Raw genomic sequence first — 27,551 nt, forward strand, 5'->3', positions numbered from 1 at the left:
AATCCACATTACCACCCAAACCTACCATGACCTTGTGAGAACCCATCCCTGACTACTAAGCCTTCTGCTCTGCTCTTCCTCTCCAAAGACGCTCTCATGGCGAATACCAATCTTACCGATCAAGAGAGACGCATTCGCATTGATGAATTGTACAAAGCTTTGACGGAAAAAAATGAGTATGTGGGCCAAGTCTTGGGTAGTGTTCCTCCTGAACACCCATTGAAGAAAATTAGTTATATTTACGACAACACATTCCTGCATATGGCCATTCGCTTCAAAGAAAAGGATCTGGTATACGAGTTACTAAAGTTGGCTAAAGAAGACAACCGTACTGTACTTTCCAATGAAAGAAACAACGAAGGCAACACTGTACTCCACGAAGTGGCCACCAGTGATACCATGAAATATGTGGCGAAAAAGATGTTGGAGATAGATCAACAGTTGCTGTTTGAACGTAACAACTTAGGAGAGACGCCCATTTTTTGTGCAGCTCGCTATGGTCAAATTGAAATGTTTTGGTTTCTAGCTGAGCAACTGAAACAAAGGGCCAATCCAGAAGTTGCTGAAAGCTGTTTGAAGAGGACTGATAGAACAACAGTTCTTCACATTTCCATCTTCAACGAGTGTTTTGGTGAGTTGTTCTGTCTTAATTCAACTGCAAGTCAGAATCCATTTCTATTTCTAATATTTTTTCAAGGTGCTCACCAATTAGTGTCATAAGCTTTAGTTTCTTAAGCACTTTTACAACTTGTTGGAAGAGTGTGAGAGTATAGTTTCCACTTCCTTAGCCTCTTGAGCTTGTGGAGAGGGAAGTAGGATTTCACGCGCCAAATCCCACTCCATTTGAATTACAGGTGGCTTGATCCATGAAACCTTAATGTGCGTTGTCCGTTTGCATCATCCGTAGCAGAAGCCACATGGCCTATTTGCACCAACCTGTTATGTATATAATAATGGGTTCCTTCCTTGAATTACTTATTTATCCTAAGGCTAGTTTTCCTATAGGTATCAGTATCGAGGCATTGAATTCATAGTTTTCCTCTAATCATTCCTTCTTCACTCAAGACACTTTATGGGAGTTTGTTGGACGAGTGTGTAAGCATGTGCATATGAGTGCAAAAGTTAAAAGGTGTCAATCCCACTTTGGAAAGGGAATGAAACCTTTTTGCTTTCATGTAGTTTCCACTTCCTTATCCCTTTTGGCTGAGGCTTGCATGCTTAGGGGCCCAAGCTTTAGGTGTCTCAATTCCAGAAACGTTAATGCGTGTCATTCATATGCATAGCATGCAAGGGGACCCCATAACCCATATACACACACACACCCTTACAAAGGCTTTTTACAAAGTAAAAAAAAAAAAATATATATATATATATATATATATATATATATATATATATATATATATATATATATATATATATATATATTTTCCTCGATCAATTAGAGAGTCTTGGGCTGTGTCTTCACGGTTATAGGAGAAAACAAGTTAGCAACCTTAAATGAGTAAGCTCGTACGAATGTTCAATTTTTATAGGAAAGTCCCTTTAGGACTCTACTTATAAAATTCCTTGCTTCCCTTAGAGTCTCTCATTCATTTTTTTTTTTCTTGAGATGTTATGCTTTGCTCCTTATTCCATCCATAAATTACCCTGCTCCTTTCCACTGCCACCATCCACCTTTGTTGCCATTATCGCTATCCTTCTCTGTTGTTGCTACCACCATCCTATTTCCCTACTATTATTGCGTCATCTTCAGTTTCAATTACACTACTCCCTGCATTCTGCAATCTCCTTCAATGCAATAGGAGTTTTTCTATTCCAACACCAGCGGTCTGATACTGATCGATGCAATTATTTATGGAGTTCTATAGTCATAACATTACCTTGCCTGTTGCAACAGTTAGCATCCGAGTCTACTATATCCATTAGTATCTGAGTTTGTTGCAGCCATACACTTATTACATCCAAGTCTACTACAATAGCATTACTCCTTAATCTAATGCAACATTCCCTTCTTATGAAGGAACTTCAAATCTCAAATGCTCAAGTTGTATTGTACCTCTCTGATGGAGCGCACCTAAGGCAAGGTTCTTGCTTGTTGGATCATAGAGGTAGGATGTTGGTTCCCTTTTATACCAAGGTTGATCTTCGAGGATGGTGGGTCTACTTTTAAGGACAATGCTTTGTTACGCTTCAACCAAATAATTCAATAAATGACTTATTCCAATTTTGTTTTGTTTCTTGTTTGTTTTGTCTAGGGTTTAGTTGGCTTTGTTTAAGATCCATTTCTTAGACTACTTGAACCAACAATCTTAAAGTAAATCATTTAATAAAGACTTCCTTAGTTCACACCTATCCTGACACCTCTACAACTCAATAGGACATTCTTTAGGAGACGATAGGAAATGGTCTTTTCTGCAATTGATGCTATGAACTTGGGATATGTTTTGAATGACTCAAAACCTGAGGACAACCCTAAGAATTTGCTTTGTTGGGAAATTGGAAACAAACAAGTTAGGTATGCCATCCATAACATACTCTTGAACGAATTGGTTGATGTTTATTGCCAATATAAGGCAACTAAGGAAATTTGGAATGTCATAAACAAAAAATATATTCTAAAAGACGTAGGAACCCAAAAATATGTCATAAAGAATTTTAGAAAATTCCAAATGACCAGGGATAAAGATGTATCATCTCAAATCCATGACTATCACTTGTTAATAAATGACTTAGCCAATGAAAACATAAATTTGCCTAAACCTTTTGTGGTTGAGTATTTAATTGAAACACTTCTAGATTCCTAGAAAGATTACAAAAATAACATGAAACACAAAAGAAAACAAATTTCCTTAGAAGATGTAATAACCTTGTATTCAAATTGAGGAATAGAACCAAAATAAGGATAAGTGTCACGGACTTAGTTGTTTCCTAAGCTCGTGCGACACTTAGACAAGTCAAGACACTTGATCTTGCTAAGTCAGCCTTACTCCCAATGCTTAGCTTGCTAGGCTAAGATGCTCACGACTCGGAAGCTTGAGAAGGCGTAGTAGGCAGCTCTTAAGGAATGGAAGCTTTTATTACTCAATGAAGCCTTTACAAGTGCTTTAGGAACTCACTTGCTTGGTGCCTTGGCCAAATGAGGCCCTCACCTATTTATAGGCACCAATGGAACTCTTTGGAACCTTGGAGGGTTCCTTACAATTCAAGAATATTTTAGAACACCATACACCATTTTATGTACAAACCTATGTACAAGAATATACAAGAGACCTCTGGAATTCTCTAGAAAGCTTTGGACTCCTCTCATGCCTTCCACCATAGTGTAGAGTTGTGTGGACTTCTCTAGTTATCTCTAGAACTTTCCACACTCTTCCCATTAATGGCTAAGTGTAGGAGTCTCCAAAAGCTTCCTGGGCTCTATATAAACCCATGGGGAGGCTCATTTGAAGCATCCTGTGATATAAGGCTAAGAAAACCAAACAATAGTCTTCTAAGGCTAATAAAATAGAAGAAAAACCTAGGCTAACAAACAATAGGTCTAGAAAACAAAACTTTAAGACCAAGCCAAATACAATAATTAAGGTTTAGAACCAAACTATAAAAAAAAAAAAAAAAAAAAAAAAACAACTTTTTTGTTTGTGGCAAGCTTGGAGATCATGCAGATCAGTGTCACCATAGGAAGAGATCTAAAAAGTCCAAACTAAGGAGCAACCTTGGCAGAGACAAAGGTGATCAAGGTAAGTATGGTCACCAATGTAAAGGACTGGGAGTCTACTAGGCACATCTATGGCAACAAAAGTACTTCCACTTTCTATACCACTATAAAGAAATGAGTTGAACAAGTGTTCATGGGTGATTTTAGAACATCCTTGGTGATTTTCCTCAAGCCAACCTTGGGCAAAGCACTCACCTTAAGTGATTTTTTTCACTTACTGGATATTCGTTGGAACTTAGTGTCAATATCTCTACTTGGAAGGTAGAAGCAAGGATCTTGTTTGACTCCAATAAAATCATTTTACTAAGAACGATGTATTCATTAGGAAAGACTATTGTAATAAGGGTCTTTTTTTGTTGAATGTTTATGAAATTAATAATAATAATGCCATTTCTTCTGCTTACTTAGTTGATTCTTGTGATATTTGGAATAGTAGATTAAAACATGTGAACTTTTATTATATAAAGAAAATGGTTGATCTAAGTTAATTTCTAAACTATGCTTAGAAAATCATGAAAAATGTGAATCTTGCATAGAATCTAAAACCACAAAAAAAACAAAAAACAAAAAAACAAACAAACAAAACAAAGCTTCTTGAAAATCTATGGGAAAAAAAAATTAGAATTACTAAGTTTAATTCAAAGTGACTTAGGAAACCTTAAAAATACAATGACAAGAGGTGGTAAAAGATTCTCCATAACTTTTATAGTTGATTACTCAATACCCTTTTGAGAAACACAGATGAAGCAAGAGTTGTTTTTATCAAATAAAATATAAAGTAGAAAATCAACTAAGTAAGAAAAGAAAAAGACTTAGAATTGATAGGGGAGAAGATAGCATGAGTCCAATCCCTTTAACTCTTTCTATGAAGATCATGGGATTATTCAAGAGACTACTCCTCTTATTTCCCTAAATCTAATGGAGTAGTACAAAGAAAAAATAGGACCTTAAAAGATATGATGAACGTAATGCTAGTAAGTTCAAGAGCACCCTTGAATTTGTGAGGGGAAGAACGCCCTTGAACTAGTGAGGGGAAACTATCCTCTTTGTTTGCCATATTCAAAATATGATAGCTTACAAGAAAACTAGTAAAACACCCTATGAGTTATGAAATGGTTATGCAACTAACATAACATACCTAAAAGTGTGGAGTTGTTTGGCAAGTACTTTTTCTTAAATCCAAGAAATGAAAACTAGGTCTTAAAATTTTTTATGTACATAAGGTATGTTGGGAATAGTTCAACATATAGGTTTTTGATTATTAAATCAAAAAACAACCTTGTAGAAGTGAACACCATAATGGAAAAAGAAAATTATTGACTTCTTTGAAAATATTTTTCTCAAGAAATTGAGTGGTAAAGAACAAATTCAAAGAACAATTAAAGACAAATCTAATGAATCTTTTGAAATTGCATTAACAAAAAAGTAAAAGAGATAGGAAAGAAACAAATCTTAGAGATTATTTCTATACCTTCTTAAATTGATGAGAACCCTAGATCTTACAAAGAAGCTACAACTTCTTCAAATGCACCATTCTGAAGGAGACTATTAACAATGACATCGAATCGATCATGTATAACCATACATAGGAGATAGTGGATTTAGCTCTTGGTGCAAAGACTATAAGTTGTAAATGGATCTTTAAAAGGAAGTTAAAGCCAAAAAGGGTTCATAGAGAAGTATAAAACACATTTAGTTGCCAAAGGGCTTAAACAAAGGAAGAGTGTAGATTACTTTGACATTTTTGCCCCTATAGCCAGAATATCTTCAATTAGAGTATTGATCACTCTAGCTTACATTCATTTTCTGGTGATACACCAAATGGATGTCAAGACCGTGTCTTTTAATATGAAACTAAGTTGAGAGTTGTGTGGTTCTAGGAAAAGAGAAAAAGGTATGTAGGCTAGTTAAATCACTATATGATTTAAAATAAGTACCTAAACAATAACATAACAAATTTGATAATGTGTTAGTAACTAGTGGATTTTCCATTAATAACGTTGATAAATGTATTTACAACAAATTTAAGGATAGCACATGTGTTATTATCTACTTGTATGTTGATGACATGCTAATTTGTGGAACTAGCCTAAAGGTACTTTGAGAGACCAAGATATTCTTAGAATCTAAGTTTGACATAAGAAAAAAAAAAAACAACCTAGGAGAAACAAAGGTGATTTTAGGAATTGAGATAACTAGAATATCGAATGAGCTTAAACTTTCTCAAGAACACTATGTAAAGAAGATTTTTAGGAAGTTTGAACACCTTGATTGTAAACTAGTGTCAAATCCTTATGATCTCAACTCACAACTAAAGAAAAATAGAGAATATAGTATTATTAATCATAAATCTTTGTTGTAAATAAAATACTAAAGCCTAAATACATGATAACTCTAGCCTAGAAAAACCAAAGATAAAGTTATCACGGCTTTGTAATATTCCAGGTTGTCGTCCTCTGAGATTAGCTCTAATATGTTTATTTGTTCTTAGATTCAAAGGATTAATTATTTACTAAAGATAAAAAAAAAAATCTATTTCAAATAAATCATAATAAAATATGGATGAAAATTTCCTAAATAAACCTATTTAAATTATAGAATAATTATTGATTTTTAAGTCAATTAATCAAGACTAGGGATTTACAATCCAACTTCAATTATAAACCTTTAGGCGAAACAAGGGTATATAATTTAATAGTCTTAGGGTAATCAAAATGCATGGTCTAACGAGATCAACCCGAGTTCCACACCTCAGAGTTGATCCGTATCCTAACTTTTAATATTTTATTTCATTGAATTACCTAATAGATGAATGGACATGAAATCTAGGTTTAGGTCTAAGGTTTTTAGGTTTTTACCACTTTGTGTAGATTTGTCTTAAGGTAGATAACAATGACAAAACCTTTGATAACTAGACATCAAGAATTACCAAGAATCTCTAGTATCAAAGAATATGTGATTATATTATCTCCTAAGTCAAACTAACTTTAATGGATATTTTGATCTCAATACTAGTGCCCTAACATTTTATTCATTCCATTATTAATCCGATTTCACCCATTGTTTCCTTTTGGATCTAACCCTAGGTTTTCATGTTTCACCCTAATATGACTTTTTAACCTCTTATGGGCATGTCCTCACATACATAGGCCATAAAAGAATAAGAAATAACCATTATTGATTTCAAAGAAATTAAAAACAATAATTTATTCAATAATAAAAGGAAAAAGAGAACAAACTAAGAAAAACCTTCAAGGTCTTCTTTTCTTTCCCAAGAATCGTCAAGTCATCTCTTTCCTAAAAAAATCAAGAACTCCCTAGAAAACTTTAATATCGAGTTTTTATAGTTTCCATAAAAAATCCTAACATGTGGCATGTTCCTATTGGCCATTTATTTTACAAATAATTACCTAAAATGATTAAAAAAAATGATTTCTAGTTTGTGTGGGGCCCACTTATGGCAGATGAAGTGCCTAAAATGCAATTCTCAAAGTAGAAAAAGTGAAATATCAATGTGGTAGTGTGTGAATTCGAAATTGGGGTCATTTCGAATTGGATTTTGAATTCATAAGTTGAATTTTGAAATCATTTTGAAATGGTCCTTCAACTCTGCATAGTTATTTTCAAATGGTCATAAGTTGCTCTTTTTAGCTTTGATTTGTACACCATTTAAAGCGTTGGATTTCTAACTTCTAGAGCTTCAAAACGATATATAGCTTACCTAAAATGGACTTTAGGAACTACTCCAAATTTCACTTCAAAGTCAGAATACATGTTGTCACCAGATTTTGTGTTCCAAATTTCCATTCAACTTGATGAATTTGCTTTATGCCTTCTTATCCATGTTCGCTTGCCTTTCCTCATAGTCCATGAGTCTTGACTCATCAATTTCCTCATTTAAACCCTTTATTGATCTTTCAAAATTTAAAATGATTCAACTTGCATTATTTTTTTCCCTTAAACGTGAGATAAATCTCCAAAATACAAGTTAAACTCATGACTAGGGCTTTAACATCGATTTAGATCAAGTCAGATGATTTGAGTATCTTATGGTGGATAAATCATATTAAATATGTATTATTAGAGCACATATTTTAGCTCCAACCAGTTACCCAAACTAAGCATGCTTATATCATTAGGAGCCTGATATACTTAACAAACTATACCACACCCAATATTGTTTATGCAATAGGAAAATTGAGTTGATACACCCAAAGTTCTAATTAGGACCATTGGATTACTATTTGTAGAGTACTTAAGTACTTGAGAGGCACCATTGATTATGGTTTGTGCTATAGTGGATTTTCAATTGTCCTTAAAGGATTTAATGATAACTTGATATCTTATTCAAATGAGATAAAATCTATTAGTGAGTATGTTGTTACCCTTAGAGGAGGTACAATTTTTTGGAAGTCTGCCTAGAAAGCTTGCATTGCTTGGTGTACTATTGTTAGGAACTCTAGATTACTTCATTCCTTAGTCTTAGATCATATAGGGAATGTGCATTCTACCCTAGGCCTCTTTAAATCTATCATAGTGGCAAACTATGACAATAAAGCCAAGAAAAGTAGATCCAAAGAGTAGTAATCATACCTTCGATCTGGATGTTCCCAGATTGTTTCCAAACAATAAAGATATCAAAAATCACAGTAGAATTCATCTAACTGATGCTCTTCCACCCAATCTCTCCTCACAAGGTTTTAGGCATGAGAAAAGTGTGAGCTATTTTCTTTAGAAGAAAACTAGGGTTTCTTTTTGGGGGTTCTCTTTGGAAGAAGAAAGTCAAAAGTTTGAAACCTTAACCCCTAAGGGTATTTATAAGTCTCCCTACGGGCTTAAGTGACTTAAGCTCAAATTAAGCTTGGGTAATCTAATCCAGCCTATTTGGGTCTTAATTAATTAATTAACCATATTGGGTTTTGACACGAAATATGAGATGAAAAATAATAAGTTCTGTATATTAGATTGACTATACACCTAGTTTATATAGGAGATTACAAGAGAAGAAATAGGAAACAAGAGACATAATAAGAAACTAACTTATTCCTAAATCATAAAACTATCTATTTACAAAAATAGGAAACTAAATCATAAAACTATTTATTTACAGAAATAGGAAACTAAATCATAAAACTATCTATTTATAAAAATAGGAAACTAACATAATAGGAAAATAATTATCATATTCTATTTACAGCTCAATTATAGCCTATTTAAAGGTTGACACTCTCCCTCAAGCTGAGGAATAGATGTCTTCCATTCCCAACTTGAATACAAGATCGTGAAACATTGAACTATTCAGCCATTTTGTTAGGATATCAGTTAATTGATGTTCTGATGGAACATAGGACATACACACTACTGCTTCCTCCAATTTTTCTTTGATAAAATGTCTATCAATCTCAATATGTTTTGTCCTATCGTGTTGTATAGGGTTATAAGCAATATTGATAGCTGACTTGTTGTCACAATAGAGCTTAATAGGACCATCCCACTTGATTCTCAAATCATTTAGAATAATCTTCAGCCAAAGTAGTTCACACAACCCTTGAGCAATGGCCCTAAACTCTGATTCTGCAGACGACCTTGCTACCACATTTTGTTTTTTACTTCTCCATGTTACCAGATTACCTCCAAGAAAAGTACAATACCCTGTAGTTGATCTTTGATCCACTAAGGAGCGTGCATAGTCAGCGTTGGTGTATGCTTCTAGAGCAAGAGTATTGTTCTTCATGAAGAAAATTCCTTGCCCAATGTTGCTTTTCAAGTAATGAAACACCTTGTAAGCAACTTGAAGATAAGGTTCTCTTGGATCATGCATGAATTAACTGATCACGCTCACCAAGTAGGCGATGTCTGGTCGAGTGTGAGCAAGGTATATGAGTCTACCAACTAGCCTCTGGTACATTCTTTTATCCACCACTGGTTTTTTTTTAGCTTCTCCCAACTTGTGGTTTGGATCCATTGGGGTAGAGACTGGTTTATATCCAATCTTTTCTGTTTCTACCAATAAATCAGTCACATACTTTTGTTGAGAGATGAAGATCCCTTGTGTGGAATATGTCACCTCAATATCGAGGAAGTACTTTAGTTTCCCTAGTTCCTTTATCTCAAACTTTGTTGCTAATCTTTGCTTCACTTCATGCTTTTCTCTATCATCATTTCCAGGCACTATGATGTCGTCAACATAGACTAAAAGTGCAATTACCCCCCCTACAGTCGAGTGCTTAATGAAGGGAGTGTGGTCACCTTGGCTTTGTTTATACCCAGACTTTTTCATGACTTTTGCAAATCTCCCAAACCAAGCCTTAGGAGATTGTTTTAGCCCATAAAGTGCCTTTTTTAGCTTGCACACCTTGTTACTTGTGTTTCCCTCAAATCCTGATGGGATGTTCATGTAAATCTCTTCATCTAAATCACCATGAAGAAATGCATTCTTAACATCATACTGTAGGAGTTGCCAATTGTAGTGGGCAGCTAGTGACAGTAGGATTCTTACAGTATTCATTTTTGCAACTGGAGCAAAAGTGTCTTGATAATCAACTCCATAAGTTTGAGTGTACCCTTTGGCTACCAATCTTGCTTTATGTCTCTCAAGAGATCCATCAGCCTTATATTTCAGTGTGAAAATCTACTTGCAATCAACAATGTTTTTTCCTTTTGGTCTTTCAACAATCTCCCATGTTTTGTTATTTTCTAATGTACTCATCTCCTCTCTTATAGCATCCTTCCATTCCCTTTTTGTCAATGCCTCAGAAACAGTGTTAAGGATGACAGTGGTGTTTAGACTCACAATGAAATTCTTGTGGGCTGGTGATAGGTGCTTAAGAGACACATAGTGTGATAGTGGATAAAGTGGTCAGTTAGTGGATTCTTTAATGCCTTTTCTGACAGCAATGGGAAGATCTACGTCTAGGTTATCTGTTGAGTCAATGGAAGTTTCACCAAGTTGTGTATGTAAAAGTGGGTCCGATCTTACTGTGATTTCATTCCCAGGGTTTGAGTTGGATTCTTGGGCCTGCTTTTGTTCTAAAATAACCTTTTTCCTTTGAATACACCTTAGAAAATTGTGGAAAATTACGAGTAACACTGGCTGGAACAGGGGATGACACGGGTTTAGTGGTAAAATTGGGTGACTCAGGTGTGATTGGCTCAGATGACTTAGGTTCTTCATCACCATGGGTTGAGACATAAGGAAGGTTAAAAGTTTCAAAGGACTCATAATGACTATCTTCCATTATTGAAATCTTCCCCTAAAGAGAGGACTTGGGAAAAAAGAAGGTTTATTTTCTATGAAGGTGACATCTGCAGAGATGTAAAATTTTTTGGTTGAGGGATTGTAACACTTGTATCCTTTTTGAGTGGATGAGTAACCAAGGAAGACACATTTTATGGCTCGAGGGTTTAGCTTGTCTCTATGTTGGTTGTGGACATGAACAATTGCAGTGCACCCAAATACCCTAGGAGTGAGCCCATTTGAGGTTCTGAAGTGTGGATAGAAACTTTTAAGTATCTCTATGGGGCTTTTGTTGTCTAACACTCATGAGGGAATTCTATTTATCATGTATGTGGCAATAAGAACAGCTTCCCCCCAATAGGACTTAGAAACATTCCCTTGAAAGAGTAAGGCTCAAGTTGTGTTGAGTAAATGCCCATTTTTCCTCTCGACTACCCCATTTTGTTGGGGCGTGTTAACACATGATGAGTCATGGAGAATGCCCTGTGATTGAAAATAGAGTGACAAAATCTGGTTGAAGTAATCTCTAGCATTGTCTATCCTAAAGCCTTTTATTGTAACCCCAAATTGGTTTTGAACCATTGAGTGGAAATTAGGTATAACAATGCTAACATTAAATTTTTGTTTAATAAGAAAGATCCATGTAACCTGAGTGCAATCATCAATTAAGGATAAAAATCAACGAGCCCCAGAAACATTAGGTATAGTCGAAGGACCCCATATGTCACTATGAATTAAATGAAAAGGATGAAAACTTCTTTTATTGCTAATAGGAAAAGATACATGAGTATGTTTTGCCAATTCACAAGTTTCGCAATGAAACTCAGAAATATCTAATCCTTGGAACAAATGAGGAAACATGACCTTCAAAACCCTAAAAGATAGATGACCTAGACGTAGGTGATACAACCAAATGGTATCTTTATTTGAGGAACTGAAAAAAGACAATGACAAATTATTACTAGTTTTCTAAGATAATTCAAGGTGGTAAAGATCTTTCCTTTCCTTAGCAAGTCCAATCCTCCTCCTCGAGCCTTGTTCTTGAAAAACACAATAAGAAGGGAAAAAAATAGCATAACATTTAAGATCATGGGTAAGCTTTTGAATAGAAACAAGGTTGACCGACAATTTTGGTACATGGAGGACATTTTTAAGAATAAGGGTAGGTGTGATGTGTATGTCTCCGAAACCTGCAACGGTAGCTAAAGAGCCATTGACCACTGCAATTTTCTTATTACTTGGGCTTGAGGTATAGATATGGAAAAGTTGAGATTTGGAGGTCATATGGTTTGTGGCACTGGAGTCTATTATCCAAGAGTCATCATAAACCCTGTGTGAGGCATTTATGCAAAAAGAGAGTGAAGGTGTACCTGAAAGAGCCAAAGAACAAGTTCCAATAGGTTTGTCAAGGGATCCCAACAAGCTTCTCAATTTCTCCATTTCTTCACTATTAAACCCGTCTGTTGCTGAATTTTCCTCAGTTTTGGGCTACTCTGCCATATGTACTTGAGGCCTTTGCTACCCTCCATGGTTTTCCCATTCATGACTTGGTGGTTTACCATTCAACTTCCAACACTTCTCTTTTGTGTGCCTTGGTTTCTTGCAATAGGTGCACCAGAGATTGTCCTTGTTCTCCTTCCACTGATTGTCTCTACCTAAGTGTTTAGGCAGATCATTCTTTCCTTGCTCTGAATATTCTATTTTTGCAATTAGAGCTGATCCATCCAAGGTTTGTGGTTCAAGCATAACACTCCTTCAGCTTTCCTCGCCTCGAATCAGTGCCACCATCTCATTAAAACATGGAACCTCCTGCTTGCCAAGAATCTAGATTCTCACTTGATCAAATTCTAGGTTAGGCCCAACAAGAAAATCATAGACTCTATCTTGTTCAATGAAATCCTTTAGAACAATGACATCCTCAAGACATTTGGTTTTTATCACCCTATAATGATCAAGTTCTTGCCACAAAGCTTTCAATTGATTGGCATATTTAGTAAATGTTTTACTTCCCTGTTTTGTAGTAATCGTCTTCACCTTAACCTCATATACTTGAGTCGCATCTCTAGCTTTTGAATGTGTTTGTTGGATTGCGTCCCAAATATCCTTAGTTGTAGCCAAGAACATACATGTGTCGCTAATCTCAAGAGTCATAGAATTCCACAACCATGCCATAATCATAGAATCTTCTTCATTCCATGCTTCAAAATGGGGATCTCCTGGTTTCGGCCCTGTACCCATAAGATGGATGATCTTCCATTTCCCTTTCAGCATAGTGCAAACAAGTTGAGACCATTTAAGGTAATTTTTTCCATCCAGCCTATACGCAGCCTGAATGTTTTGCAATTCCCTGGGTTGTTGAGATCGAACAATCTCCTTCGATTGTATTATAGTAGTTGTCTCTGCAACCTCTGACATCTTCCACGAAAAAACCTGATCTCTTGGGAATTAAGGCAAATCACGAAACAAAAAACCAGAAGCAATGAAGGTTAGTAAAATGAAGGTAAAAAAAATGGCGATGAAGGCCAAAATGATGCCTAGGTTTTAAAAACCTACTGCTCTGATACCATGACACGAAATATGGGATGAAAAATAATAAGTTCTATATATTAGATTGACTATACACTTAATTTATATAGGAGATTACAAGAGAAGAAATAGGAAACAAGAGACATAATAGGAAACTAACTTATTCCTAAATCATAAAACTATCTATTTACAAAAATAGGAAACTAAATCATAAAACTATCTTTTTACAGAAATAGAAAACTAACATAATAGGAAAATAATTCTCCTAATCTATTTACTATTCAATTATAGCCTATTTACAGCTCGACCGGTTTCAATTAATTTAATTATCTCAGTCCAAAAGGACAATTCATAAGATTTAGTGCAACCTTATGTTTTTACCAAAATGACCTTATGCACACTTATGAACCTGAAACCCAAAATCTTCAAAACAAATGTACTACCAAGATCTAAGAGCTCAAGTGGAGACTATTGGTACCTATAGAAAAATACTAGCTCTTTTATAATTCAATTTTAAAGTTGATTGAACATTCCACTAAAGAGAACCAATTGCACTTTAGTATCTTATGTAATCACTACACTATGAAGCTTAGGTCTATGACCTACTATCCATTATATATGCAAACTCCCATAAACTAGTGTCTGTAATCTAACAAGTTAGTGTTATCACCTATCAAGATTACCTCTTCGATCCTTGAGTTATAGATCCTCCTATTATATGATTAATTGAAATGCTTTAACTCTAAGGATGATATGTCAAATTTCCACTAAAGGAAATTTATGGGCATAATTTTCTTGATTACATGTCTTTTTAATCACCCAATAGAATACACTATCTTAATCCCATGAGTTATCATGATGCTCTTATTAAGAATATCTATTTTCATCAGCCTCTATTACTAGTGATCCAATCCGTAGGGATATATGACCACATTAAGGTCTCACTCATAGGTCAAAGTCTTCTATTAATTTTGGCATAGACTTGATATTCTCTTAGGGTTGAGAGTTCATGCAATCATGACAACTAATAGCCTTATATCATGATTCATCATAGATCTTGTTCAATGTATAATCATACACACTAATGCACTCATTATGGAAAACCCATCTTGACGGTCAAGACAAGCTATCCCTCTAATTAGGAGGTGGTGCATTATAGTCTCTATAAAATTGCTCAAATCTATTAACCAATTATGAACAATTAATCATTTTGCAAGGGAGCCATGACTTGTGTCCTCTATGCAACTCCTATTGCACTCAAGTCATGTTCAAGACAAGTGAAATGGATATGTATGCTTAGATAACCAATTAATATAAATGAGATACAAAGAAGTAATAAGAAACATAAATAATAAATGAATTAATGAATCTAAAATTGTTACATCATATTATGCTTGTTAGGGCTCTATCCCAACAACTATAGAAGTTAAGCTTATTGCCTTAGAGAAGGTTGAGTCACTTAGAAACCTCTTAGCAAGTATCCTTTTATGGATGAGACCAACATCATATGTGTTTATGCATTATGATATCCAAATTACAGTAACTAAGGCTAAGAGTAAGATATTTAATGGAAAAAATAAGCACATACTCCTAAGGTATAATATTATGCGAAAGATGCTTCAGACAAGGATTATATCTTTGGAATTTGTGAGGTCAAAATTGAATTTGGTCAAATCTCTTACCAAACCACTAAATAGGAAATTAATGGAAGAAACATCAAGAAGGATGTGGCTTATGCCTAATACAAAATTCAAGAGTGATTGTAAACCAACCTACTTGAATAGAGATCCCATGAAGTAGGTCCATATGGGTAATAACAAATCACTTATTGATTGTGAGATGCTCTATCAGCTATATATGTTTGAGAGTTCATCCCTAAAGTGTAGATAGAGAGTATTTTGCAATGACTAAGATGTTTTTACTCTTATGAGTGATGTGTTTTGTTACAAGACACACTTGAAGGTTTCTCCTATATGATACTAGAGGTGGAGCCACTTCCTATGAGAAGTTAGGCATGTTCTCTAAGGTGGGATAATAGGTTCCTTGAGTTAAATAATGGAACATTGGTTCATAAAATTTATTTTCACTAAGTTTTTATGACTCAAAACTTATTTATCCTAAGGTTGGTTCATAGCCCATGGACACTATTACTAATGCATTGTATTCTAATTTTCCTTCAAGCATTTCCTTCTTCTCTCATATACTCAGTGGGGATTGTTGGAAGAGTGTGCGCATATGAGTGCAAAAGCTAAAAGATGTCAATCCTATTTTGGAAAGGGATTGAAACCTTTTTTTTTCTTTATATAGTTTCTCACTTCCTTAGTCTCTTGGGTTTGTGAAGAGACCTCAAGCCCACTCATGTAAGACTTCAGATGGCCAATCCGAGGAACCTGAATGCATGTCATCCGCATGCGTCACATGCAAGGGACCCCAACCCCCTACATACGTGCATTATTCCACAACCTTTTACAAAGTGAAATTTAAATAAATAAATAAATAAATTATTTTCCTTGACTTGATCCTTCTTAGTTAGGGAGTCTTGGACCAAGTGTTCCTAGTTAGAGGAAAGAATGGGTTAGCGGCCTTGAATGAGTAAGCCAAAACGTGTATTGTGCATTCAATTAATTAATAACTTTACGTTCAGCTTTTATAGAAAGTCCTATTAGCGGCCTTGATGTCAATCCTATTTTTTTTTTTCCCGAGATGTTTTACTCTGCTCCTTATTTTATCCGTTGATTACTCTGCTCCTTTCTACTACTGCCACGACCACCATCCTCCTCTGCTACCACTATTGTCATTCTCCGTGGCTTCAATTACACTACTCTCTGCATCCCTGCAATCTCGTCCATACAATAACAGTCCTTCTATTCCAGCAATAACAGTCCGATACCCTATTGTAGCTATTTACTAAGTTCTGCAGTCATACCCTTGCCTAGCTTGCCGTAGCCACACATCAACCCTTCTCTAGTCCTACACATGCTACATGTGACAAAACAGGAGGATAATAGAAAATATGTTTGAGATTCAAGTTTGTTTTAACTTATTACTCTTTTCTTTTTCTTTTAAAAAAGTTATAAATTTAGAAAATAAAACAGTAACAAGTAAAAAAGGAAATAAGAGAAAAGTCTAAAAGAAATGTTGGAATTAATGCACGTTGTAACTAAAGCTTTGTTTGATATAGCTTCTAACTCCTTCCAGGAACATTTTAAGAAATATCATTAGTTTCTTGAAAATAGATTTATTAGTGTTTGGTTACCAAATTTAAATAAGGTCATAAATATTTATGTAAATTAATTGTTATTAAACAAAATATTAACTTCCCAAAGCATTTTTTTTTCTTTTGGCCAAAAGTTACTATATTGCAACTCTTGCTACTTTGAATGTCAATATTTTCATTGAGAGAACATTTTAAATGTAATCAAATTAATATATGCCAAAAGAGCTTTTATTATCCAAAAACTCTTTTAATATATAGATGGTACCCAAAAGTGTGTTGGATAAAAAAATCATAACCCACTTAAAATTGTTTAAAACTTTATATTTAATTGACTAAGCTTTAGACGCATGTCAAGTGTTTGTCCAAAGGGAGTTTAAGCATATTGAACATATTATGTCTTATTTTCAAAGTGCAAAAGATTTATGAAATTAGAAAAAAGTTCAGTTAAACTTTGTAAGTAGCTTGCATCTAAACCTCAATCTTTGGATCTTAGAAATAGGGAAAGTACAATGGAAAAAACATTAAGGAAAAATAAAAGATTTTTTTTTTTAATAAATTAATAATAAGTTTAAACTCAATAAACTTTATTTAAATTATGTAGTCTTCAAATGTATTGTTCTTTATTTGTCTTCCTATATAGAAAAAAGAGGAGTTTGAAAATATTTAGAAATTTCAAATAATTTTGATTATATTTGGAATCAAATTAATAAGAGAATTATGTACATATTTCTCTTTCAAACACTTTTTGGGATGCAAGAACTACTAATTTAACATTTTTTTTTTTTTGTTTATCTTTGCAAAATTAACATGAAATAGGTTTAGCCTATTTCATTGCGAAGGGATACCCAGATTTAATTAAAGAAAGGGATCAAGACTCAATGACTGCTCTTCAATATATGGCATGCAATCCAAATGCATTTGAAATGCAAAAAATGAAAAAGAGACCAGAATTCATGGAGGCTTTCATAAAATCAGAAAAGAGACCAGCAGAAAAGAGAGCAGAATTCATGGAGAATATCATAAACCAGTTACAGGAATTCATAGATGAGATAAGTGAAGTGATACAGGACCTCATCAACCCCGGTAAAGTACATTTAATTCCTTCTTAGTGGTCATCTATTCTTCATTTACTCAATTATTCTTTTTGTTTTTCTCTCTAGAAAACAATATTTTTTATAGAAATTGGGTGTTGGCATTAGCATAGCTCTTGAATGCTGAATATACTTCTATATATTCTCTTTTAAAAAAATTTAGTCTATGGTCAAGTTAGTTAGCAATATTATAAAGTGCAATACATTTTTTTTTTTTTTTGGCTTAGCTTATATTTTCTTTTGAAAGCATATGAACATATGTTCTTGATAACATAGAACTACTTGGAGGGATGAAGTGAATTAATAATTCAAACAAAGATTAATTTCAGATTAATTCAATGATATCAAAAATAAAGTAAGAAAAGTAGTAGGTGAGATAGATGAAGTATGTAGGAACTCCCTCCAAACTGTATCATTGAGATAAAACCACATATCTAGTTCATTGTACATAAAATTTGGATAATCTTATTTACTCAAACCTGATGCAACTATCATCAAGTGACTTACTCTAACTTGAACCTATACTCTTCCTCAATGATTTTTACACCATCAACTTTAGGTATATATTACTTCATTCTTGTGATATTAGATACTCTATTTGATTTTTCTATATATATATATATATATATATATATATATATATATATATATATATATGTATGTTGATTTTGACTACTTAAAAGAAATTTGTAATATTTTGATAATGCTTGAAGTATATTTCTCTGGAGTCGGAAACTGACTCTGTATTTTGTTATGGAACAAAAAAGGGGAAACATGCATGTATGGTTTTCATTCAATCTTTCAAATCAATCCAACTCAGTTGAACCCATTTTATTGGCTGTAATATTTATTCTCAGTAAATAGAATGGAATCCATCGTGTCATCTTGATACTTAGTAGAGTGGTATTGAGCAAGTAAAATTCAATGTCCATAATGACTTCCATATTGTGAAATGGGGGCTTTAATGGAAGTAACGCTTTTCTTCTCAAATTTTCTTGTCTAAATAAAATAAGGATTTGGCCTAATAGATTTTGTTTAATACAATTTGTATTTTTAATGTCCATTTACCATTAATTATTTGCCTCCATTTCTCATAATGGTCAAGTGTCATTTCTTTTCTTTCCTTCTGTTAGATATGCTCATTATTTTTTCCCAATAAATAGTGGCCAAATCATCTCACAAATGAAGTTCTTTTTCAGATTGGTCCCTCAAAGAGACAGTGAAGAAACGTTATGAAAGGTGAGATATTAAAAGTTTTTGTTTTCTCCTTGCATATTTATTTTGATGGCTAGCATTTTTAGAATGTCTTGCTTAAAAAATTTAAAATATAATCAGATATTTAAAGCCTAAGTGTCCATCATGATACACACTTAATATTTTTTGTTTTTAAAATCATAAACTTCCATATAGAAATAGAATATCTTGTACAAAAAGTAGAAATTTTATCATATCTTTAAAAATGACTTTTAGAAATTTTAAAATCTAAGGGAGTAAAAATTTCTTGATACCTTAATTTTTTAAACTAGTACTTTTTTAATATAAGTCTCTAAGAATTATTATATCTTATATAAAATTTAGTATTATTTTTTAATTTTAAAAACAAAAAACTTATCCAAATAAACACTAAGATGACATTTAGATACACATCTCGTTTCAATTTTTAGAAACAAAAAATGATGGTAACCTCTATATAAAATGTAAAAATTAATAATTGAGATTTACTTTAAAAAATATAATGACTTTTAAAAATAGTTTCAAAAATTTGTTCTAATTTAAAAAAAAAAAAAAAAGGTAATTTTTTAGGATATAAGGTAAGTTTTACCTTTTGTATAAGAGTTAACATATTTTAGATTGAAGTTATTACTATTTTCAATTTTTAAATTTTTTTTTAAAAAAGGTGTGTCCAAAAGATTATTAAGTTGTTGTTTCTATATGCTTCCTATTTTTCTATTTTTAAAAACAAAAATAATAGTTAATTTTAAGGACTAAATTTTGTGAATGCTGAAATTTCAAACTATCAACCAACCTTGATACACAAAATGGGGAGGAAATCTCACCCAATTGAAAATTAGCCAATTTCACAACAAAATATCTACCAAGAGAAAGACAAACTATAGATATTATTAAATATACCTTAATATTTCTTTAAAATCCTTATATTTCACCATCTCCATGCAAAAAAAATAAAAATTGAAATATTAAAATTTTTAATAAATTATTTTATTTTATTATTTTATTTTTAATTTAATTTTATTGATTATCAAAAATATAAAATCATTGTAATAATCTTCTTAATGAGTATGTTTTATATTTTTGTATAATAATTAAATATTAAAAAACATAAATTTATAAAAATTAAATTAAAAAATAATTATACATATATCATCATTTATTTTATATCCTTAAATATTTTCAAATTAAATATATCATCATTTTAATAGTAATTAATGTGTGTTCAAATTCCGCATATTTTTACTAAACATCACAAATTGTATCATATACATACATAATTTTCTTTAATAAAACAACTTCAATATATGTATAATGGCTTGTTTTATCTTTTTTTAAAGATTTTCTCAACACTTCTGTATATGAGTTTTGATTAAGTTTCATTCCATTAATATTTTTAATCCAAATTTTCATCTTAATATTTTCATAAAATCCAGCTATTGATATTTCATAGTTTCTTATATTTAAATCCTTGTTACTTCTATGTAAAATATAAAGACTCCTATACCCACAAAAAAAAAAAAAAACATTATGAACTTATCTTATATTTTTAAAAATTACTTCCGAAAATCTTAAAATTTGATATTGTATATTTTTGTAACACTTCAATTTTGTAAATTATTTTTAAAAATCATTGTCCTTTCAATGTAAGTATTTAAGAATTCTTATATTTTATATAAGGGTTACTATTAATTTTTATTTTTCAAAATATAAAATATGAGTATATCCCAAGAATACCTAATTAGTTAAATGGGGAAAGAAAAAAAAACGAAAAACACATGGGCACCTTCTCACTACAATTTGTAATTGAAAAATGTCACCCCTTATTAATAGATTTCATAAATTGCATCCCAAACACTACTAATTCTTTATTGAACATGCAAAGATTCTTGATTTAGCAAATATTTAGACCATATCAAGGCTCAAAAGGCTCAATGCTCAGCCCAAGCTTAGCTACTACTAGGCTCAAAAAAGCTTCAATTGTTTTTTTTTTTTTTATGGGATAAACACAAATAATGCACAATCAAATTTTATCCCCTCTTGTGAGAACCTAATAGGAATCAATCAAATAAAACAATAAGAATTCACCCAATCAACAAGTATATAAACACCAACAATCTTTAGCATGGAAAACCTTCTCCAATGTGAGAAGTAAAAACCACGGGACCCTTAAGCCACTTAAAAACTCCATTAATATAATCAATGGGTTACACAATTCTCTCTAAATAAAACTAGAGGCATACATCATCCATATCTCAAGAAAAATTAATCTTGGCAATTTCAACAACTTTGCATAAAGATAATGAAGAAATCTCACCAAACACAGCCACTATTCTCGGACTGTTCCGAACTCCAAATCCAATCTCCATCGCCAGAATGAAAATCAATGAGTTCTGAACGTGCTCACCAAAAATCAGTTGAATTGAACCACGGATTAACCTTAATCGGAACTCATGATCAAAATTGTCTAGAAAGAAAACTCACCAAAACAGAGGCTTTGTTCTCGGACTGAAAGACGACTGTTCGGAACTCCAAATCCGATCTCCATCGTTCAGATTGAAGATCAATGAGTCACAAACCTCTTCTCCAAATTTCAGGTTGATCGGCCCATAAAAAAAGTGGGATTAGACCTTTGATGAAATATGGACAATGAAGATAAACTGAGTTTTTCTCTCTAACTTCAAAAATAGTGGTTCTCCCATTTTCTCTCTTTTTTTTTTTTTTTACCTCCGATAGCTGCAAAAAAATTGGAAGAAGAAGAAGAAGAAGAGAGATTCTTCTTCTAACCCTTTTATATAAAGGCCTAAGAGACCTTAAAGTTTGGGTTCTTAATTTGGACCTTCCACATGAAGAAAAACCCAACACTTTTAGATTTCATAAAAGGAAAATTTTAGTGTATCAATTTATTATTATACATATCGAATTTTGAATTTGAACCATTGATACATATAAGTAAGTTGGACCATTGCACAAAGAAATGAAGAAATAGAACTTAGTTGTAATATGAAATGAACTAAATACAAATAAATGAATCATAATAACTAGGTACAGAGTAGTAATGCTTCAACCACGTGATGCCATTTTTCATTGTGTAGTAAAAGATCCCTCATAAATTTACATTTAAATTCAAATTTATTAAGTGATAATAGAAAATAGTCATGGAAAATTTTATAAGTTTTATAAATTACATTAGAATTATGTAAGACATTATTAAATAATTTAGGTATACAACTTTGAGCCATGCGATGTGACATTAGATGAAAAATGATTTTGGTAAATAATAACTTGATTGAAGTCACACATTGTTGAACCCATTTTTTTTATTCTCAAAGTGAAAAATGGAAAATTAAAAGAAAAATAAATATTTTTCACACAAACATTTCACTTCTTTTAAACAACCTTTGTTACGAGGAAAGTAATAAAAAGAGTCAAACCATTAAAGAAAAATAAATGGTTAGACTAAGGTGGATTAGACATAACTTTTAACTTAAAAAGTTATGTATATATAATTTTTAAATGAACAACTTCTTGTTTTTAGTTTTTAAAATAATAATAATAATAATAATAACTTTAATATAAAATACAAAAACTTGAGGTACCAAAAAATTTTGTTTTTAATACTATTTTCCATTTTAAAAACCGTTCTAAAAAATTTTAGTTTATCTTAAATCAAAATTTGTTAATTTTATGATATTTCTACTTTCATAAAATTTTATTATAATAAAACTCTTGCCGTCTTAACTTTTATTTTGTTATGTCCGTTTTTTATATTAAAGGCATGTCTCAAAGATGGCTTCTCAATGCATTTTTATATATTGGAAGAAAATAATCAATGCTATTTTTAATGTTGCCTGCTTTTATGTCTTTTTCTACATTTATAATGATTTTTGTTTTATTTTATTATAATAATTTATAATTTAAATTTGAAGAATTAAGTTTTAGATTGATTGTCATAGATTTAGTAGCTAAATTTTTAAGAATAATTCTAAGATATGAAATCAATATCATATCAAACTCATAATATGAACTATTGATTTATGTAAATAAAATCTGAACCGCCTTGAATAAATATATAAAGAAATGATGCTTCAATACAAAGTCAACCTACAAACACTTATAAAACATGATCCATATAAAAACACTTTTCTATCAAATACTTATAAACGTGAATAAATTTTTTCCATGTGACTACTTCTCATCGGCAATGATCCAGTTTTTAATTACTTTTTAAGATTGTTAAAAAATAAAAAATAAGAATAAAAATAAAAAGTCTTGTTTATAGATCAATTGACCCTCTTAGAAAAAAAAGTGGTAAAATGTTCTTCAGCTTTTATAATGAATTAAATTACAAATGTATTACTGAAAACTATTGTTGTTGGAGTATTCTAGTGGTACATTATTAATCACACAATTTGTCTACTAATACAGACATGCAGAATGAACTGTTAGACTTCAATTATCTTCTTCGATTCAATGATATTTCGTACTTAAGATATTACAGAATACTAGGTTATTTGCTTCTGATATATTTTCAATATATTAGTAAATTGATTATTCCCATGCTAGCTTGATTGTATGTTTCATATAACATTAGGTACTTTTCTTGTAAATTCAGTATTTATATGCTTCAGTATTTCAGTACTTAGGTTTTTTTATTTTATAAAACATGATCCATATAAAAGCACTTTTCTATCAAATACTTTAATGATATGTAAAACTAATCCTCAATATCTCACATTGTTGAAAACAGATACTTTCTTAACGAACTTGTCCGTCTTCTGGTAAAATATGATACTTCATGGGATGCTAGTATTAATTCCAGTATTGATGTCCAAAACCAAGTAGAAAAGGCCCCTGAATTGTCCCAAGCGCTTGAGCATACCGAGAAGAAGAGTGATGAAGATCCATTATTTTTGGCAACAATATCGAACATTCCAGAGATTGTCGAAGAAATAATCATCAACCACCCTCAAGCGCTTGAGTATACTAATAAGGAGGGAATGAATATATTACATGTGGCAATCCTTTACTGTCATATTGATATTTTCGATATGGTGACAGAAAAGTTTGAAGCACTTTCAAAAATGTTATTATCAGCTACAGATAATAAAGAAAACTCCTTACTACATATGGTTGGCCAAAAAAGAAAAGGTCAAGTAAGTGAAAAGATACAAAGCCCTACACTCCAATTGCGAAAAGAGTTGTTGCTATTTGAGGTAAAGTTCCACTTACCCATTAATTATAAACATAAACATCGTGCACATGCATACACTTGTGTCGAACCATTAGATTTTTAGTCTTCATTATTAAATAATAAGTTATTATAGGTAATAGATGAGAAATATATAAGTTAGAAAAATGATAGGATATTTTATGGGTTCCAAATCCCAAATTTGAGTCATTAATGTCCAACAAAATCTAGATAATCAAGTAAAAGTATAAAATATGATACTTAGGTATATTAAAAAAAAAATAAAGGACAAAGAAATGAAACATGGATACAAATAAATATGACCTAAATATAAATAAATTGAACCTTTTTCTAAAAAAAATATAAACAAATAAGATCATTTCCTTTCCTTTCTTTTCTTTTTTGCCATCACTTTTGTATAAGGTATGAAATTAGTTTTTTGCTATTATGGAATCACTGTACTCTTTTTTAGACTTACACAAAGCTGATCAAGAAATACAAACGGAAAATGAACACATCAATGAAATTCAAATTCAAGACCTCTCAAAACCAAGCTGCTCATACCCTGTTAATAGTCACCAATTGACCTATAAATTTAAGTTATTTATTATTGAAAATGATATTAAGCGAACTATGAGTGAAAAACTTAATATTATGTCTGGGTCTAAAAAACTATTAAAATTTTTTTTTTCTCATATTTGATTTTAATATAGAAAATAAGGAAGAAAATAAAATATAATTAAAACCAAGTAGAAACTTATACATTTTCAACTTATTTAAACTTTTTTTTTTAATTCTACTTAATTTTCCTTTCGATGTTTTTTTTCTTACATTTTCCCTTAAGCTATGTTTGGTTCTTAGAAAATGTCAAAAAAAGAAAATAGAAAGAAAAAGAGGAATGAAAGAAAAAACGAAGAAAAATAAAAATAGATTTAAAATCACTAAATTATTTATACATGCTACTTCAAACTCATTTAACTTATTTTCACTCTCCAATATAAAAATTAAATAATTTGAAAATATATAAATTTCTAATTAATCTTAATCATATATTATTTTTTTTATTATTTTTTATAGGACAACCAAATATGATAAAATCATTTTTCTTAACATTTTTTTTTCTTATATGAGAACCAAACATTAAATTTTATATAAGTAAAAAACATAACCTAAAAGTTCATGAATAGTTGGTTTGAGTCATCTTGTTTTAATTTAAAGTATTTGTGTCAAAGGGGTAATATAATTACTATATTTGGAAAAATAATCTCCACTTGTTGAAAATTGTAAATATAACCTCAATTTTAAATTTTTATCTTCTACTTTTATTTCAAAAAGTGCTTGGATATAGGATAGGGATATAAAAAAAAAATAAAAAATGATGAAGGTATTTTGTTCAAAAAAAATTATATTTCATGTTTCTAAATGCAAAAATTATTTTTTGGAATATATAATTGCTGATCCTTTTTAATCAAATAACGCTATTAATTTATTCTAGTGACAGGTGAAGGGATTACAAACAGCAAAATGATTGTATTTAAATGTATTACACGAATTACTTGTGATTGTATGTGTGCATGCAGAAAGTGAAGAAAGCTTGTCAGAAGTGTTTGATCAAGCCTCTCAACAAAGAGAACAAGACTGCTGAAGAATTATTTGCTACTAGGAATGAGCAACTCCATAAAGAAGCCAAGGAATGGCTAATGCGCACCACTGAGAATTGCACCATTCTTTCTGTTTTCATAGCCACAGTTGCCTTTGCAGCAGCCTACACGGTACCAGGAGGTCCTGATCAAAGCACCGGTATTCCAATCCTTAACTGCAAACCCTTCTTTGTGGTTTTCATTTTAGCTGATGTGTTCTCCCTCACTTTGGCTTTGACATCTGTGGGTATATTTCTCTCCATCCTTACATCCTCATTCCCATTAGAACACTTTGAGAAATATCTTTTTAAGAAGCTGATACAGGGAATTATATGTATGATCCTCTCGGTCTCAATGATGGCGGTGGCATTTGGAGCAACAATCATCCTGATAATGAAACATAATTGGAAAGAGGCTATTTGGCATGTTGTTGCATTCCTTCCTGTGCCCATTTTTTTCCTCTCATATTCGCCTCTACGTTCAGCAGTCCCAACATTCCATCCTGGGAATTGACATCAGAAAATTGATCAAAATAGTTGTAAAATCCATCAAAGTTGCTGCTCTTGTGACTCTAATAATCCTTTTTGGCCTCATTTTTCTTTTGTCTAAAGCTTGCATAGGACTGAAAAGGACTGCGTCAAAGGCTTGTGAAGACATATGTAAACGTGTTCCTTCGATATGTGGGAAAAAATCTCAGCCCACATCCAATGCCCAGTCTCCTCAGCAAACTGCAGCTTCAGATACTGATGTTTGAAAGGACAAACAGAAACTCTTTTCAGAGCACGTGCATGGATGAATTGTCTTCTCCTTTTCTATATATTTCCAAGTAGTAATAATTACATGTCTGTGTAAAGTTAATTAGCATATTGAGAACGTAGTATCAGTTGATGACTCATTATAATGCATGCATGTATGTTTTGAATTTTAATTTTTAGAGACTGTTATTATGTATTTAACTACATAATTTTATTACTTGTTTTTAGTATTGCTTTCTTTTGTCAATTTTATGAGTAGATGAGACTTTTTGGGAGAGTGTGGAGTATAACAAATCCACCGGCCTATTCGACTCTTCTCCTATTCCTTTTTGTCTATTAAATAAGTTCTGGAGATGAGGCTGCAGAACAAAAACTCTATAGTGATATATTTTCTCCTATTTTTGAATTGATTTTGATGGGCAACGAGTAAACTTAGTTGTTGGAATCAAATTTCAACAACACTTAAAAGATCGTTGTATCATGAGGAAAGTACGCCAATCAACTTTTTGCAGAATCATTCTATCATAAGGGAAGAGCGCCGATCAACTCCACGCAAAAAGGAGTATTTTTTTCTTAAGAGAGCACATCTTCAATAAGGTTTTTCTAATCCTTGTCCTTTTCCAATTAATATAATATTTGATTTATTATTATTAATTATTAGTATTTAAGCCTATCAATTACTTTCCATTGATTGCATCCTAAATTAATATTCTTTCTAACAATGAACACCCAGCACATTGGACTGGATTGTAGCTGGTTGTACACTTCTTAGTTCTCCTGCTACCCAGAAATCAGAAGCACAAACATAAAAACGATGTAGGAGATTACCCAAACCGAATGGAAGGACAGTTCAGCGCCCACGTTTACCAGGCTTTGCACCATTCTATTCCAGTTCGCTGCTCTAAATTCATGATTCCACCAATATTATCCACAGGATGAATGGACT

At 31.9% G+C, this 27,551-nt stretch overlaps 1 protein-coding gene across 2 annotated transcripts; it reads left to right on the forward strand.

The window, feature by feature from the left end:
- On the forward strand, positions 1 to 26,835 carry LOC117924288 (ankyrin repeat-containing protein ITN1-like). Of its 2 annotated transcripts, XM_034842887.1 has the most exons (5): positions 1 to 631; positions 17,515 to 17,781; positions 18,989 to 19,028; positions 23,770 to 24,235; positions 25,791 to 26,835. In XM_034842887.1, exons 1-5 carry the CDS (start codon positions 97 to 99, stop codon positions 26,361 to 26,363), a joined length of 1,881 nt encoding a protein of 626 aa, XP_034698778.1. In that variant the 5' UTR covers positions 1 to 96; the 3' UTR covers positions 26,364 to 26,835. The 2 variants fall into 2 exon arrangements, with proteins under 2 accessions (XP_034698778.1, XP_034698779.1); XM_034842888.1 differs by lacking the exon at positions 17,515 to 17,781.
- Positions 26,836 to 27,551: the final 716 nt, after the last annotated feature.

Source organism: Vitis riparia, chromosome 10 (genome assembly GCF_004353265.1).
Source record: "Vitis riparia cultivar Riparia Gloire de Montpellier isolate 1030 chromosome 10, EGFV_Vit.rip_1.0, whole genome shotgun sequence".
NCBI lineage: Eukaryota > Viridiplantae > Streptophyta > Magnoliopsida > Vitales > Vitaceae > Vitis > Vitis riparia.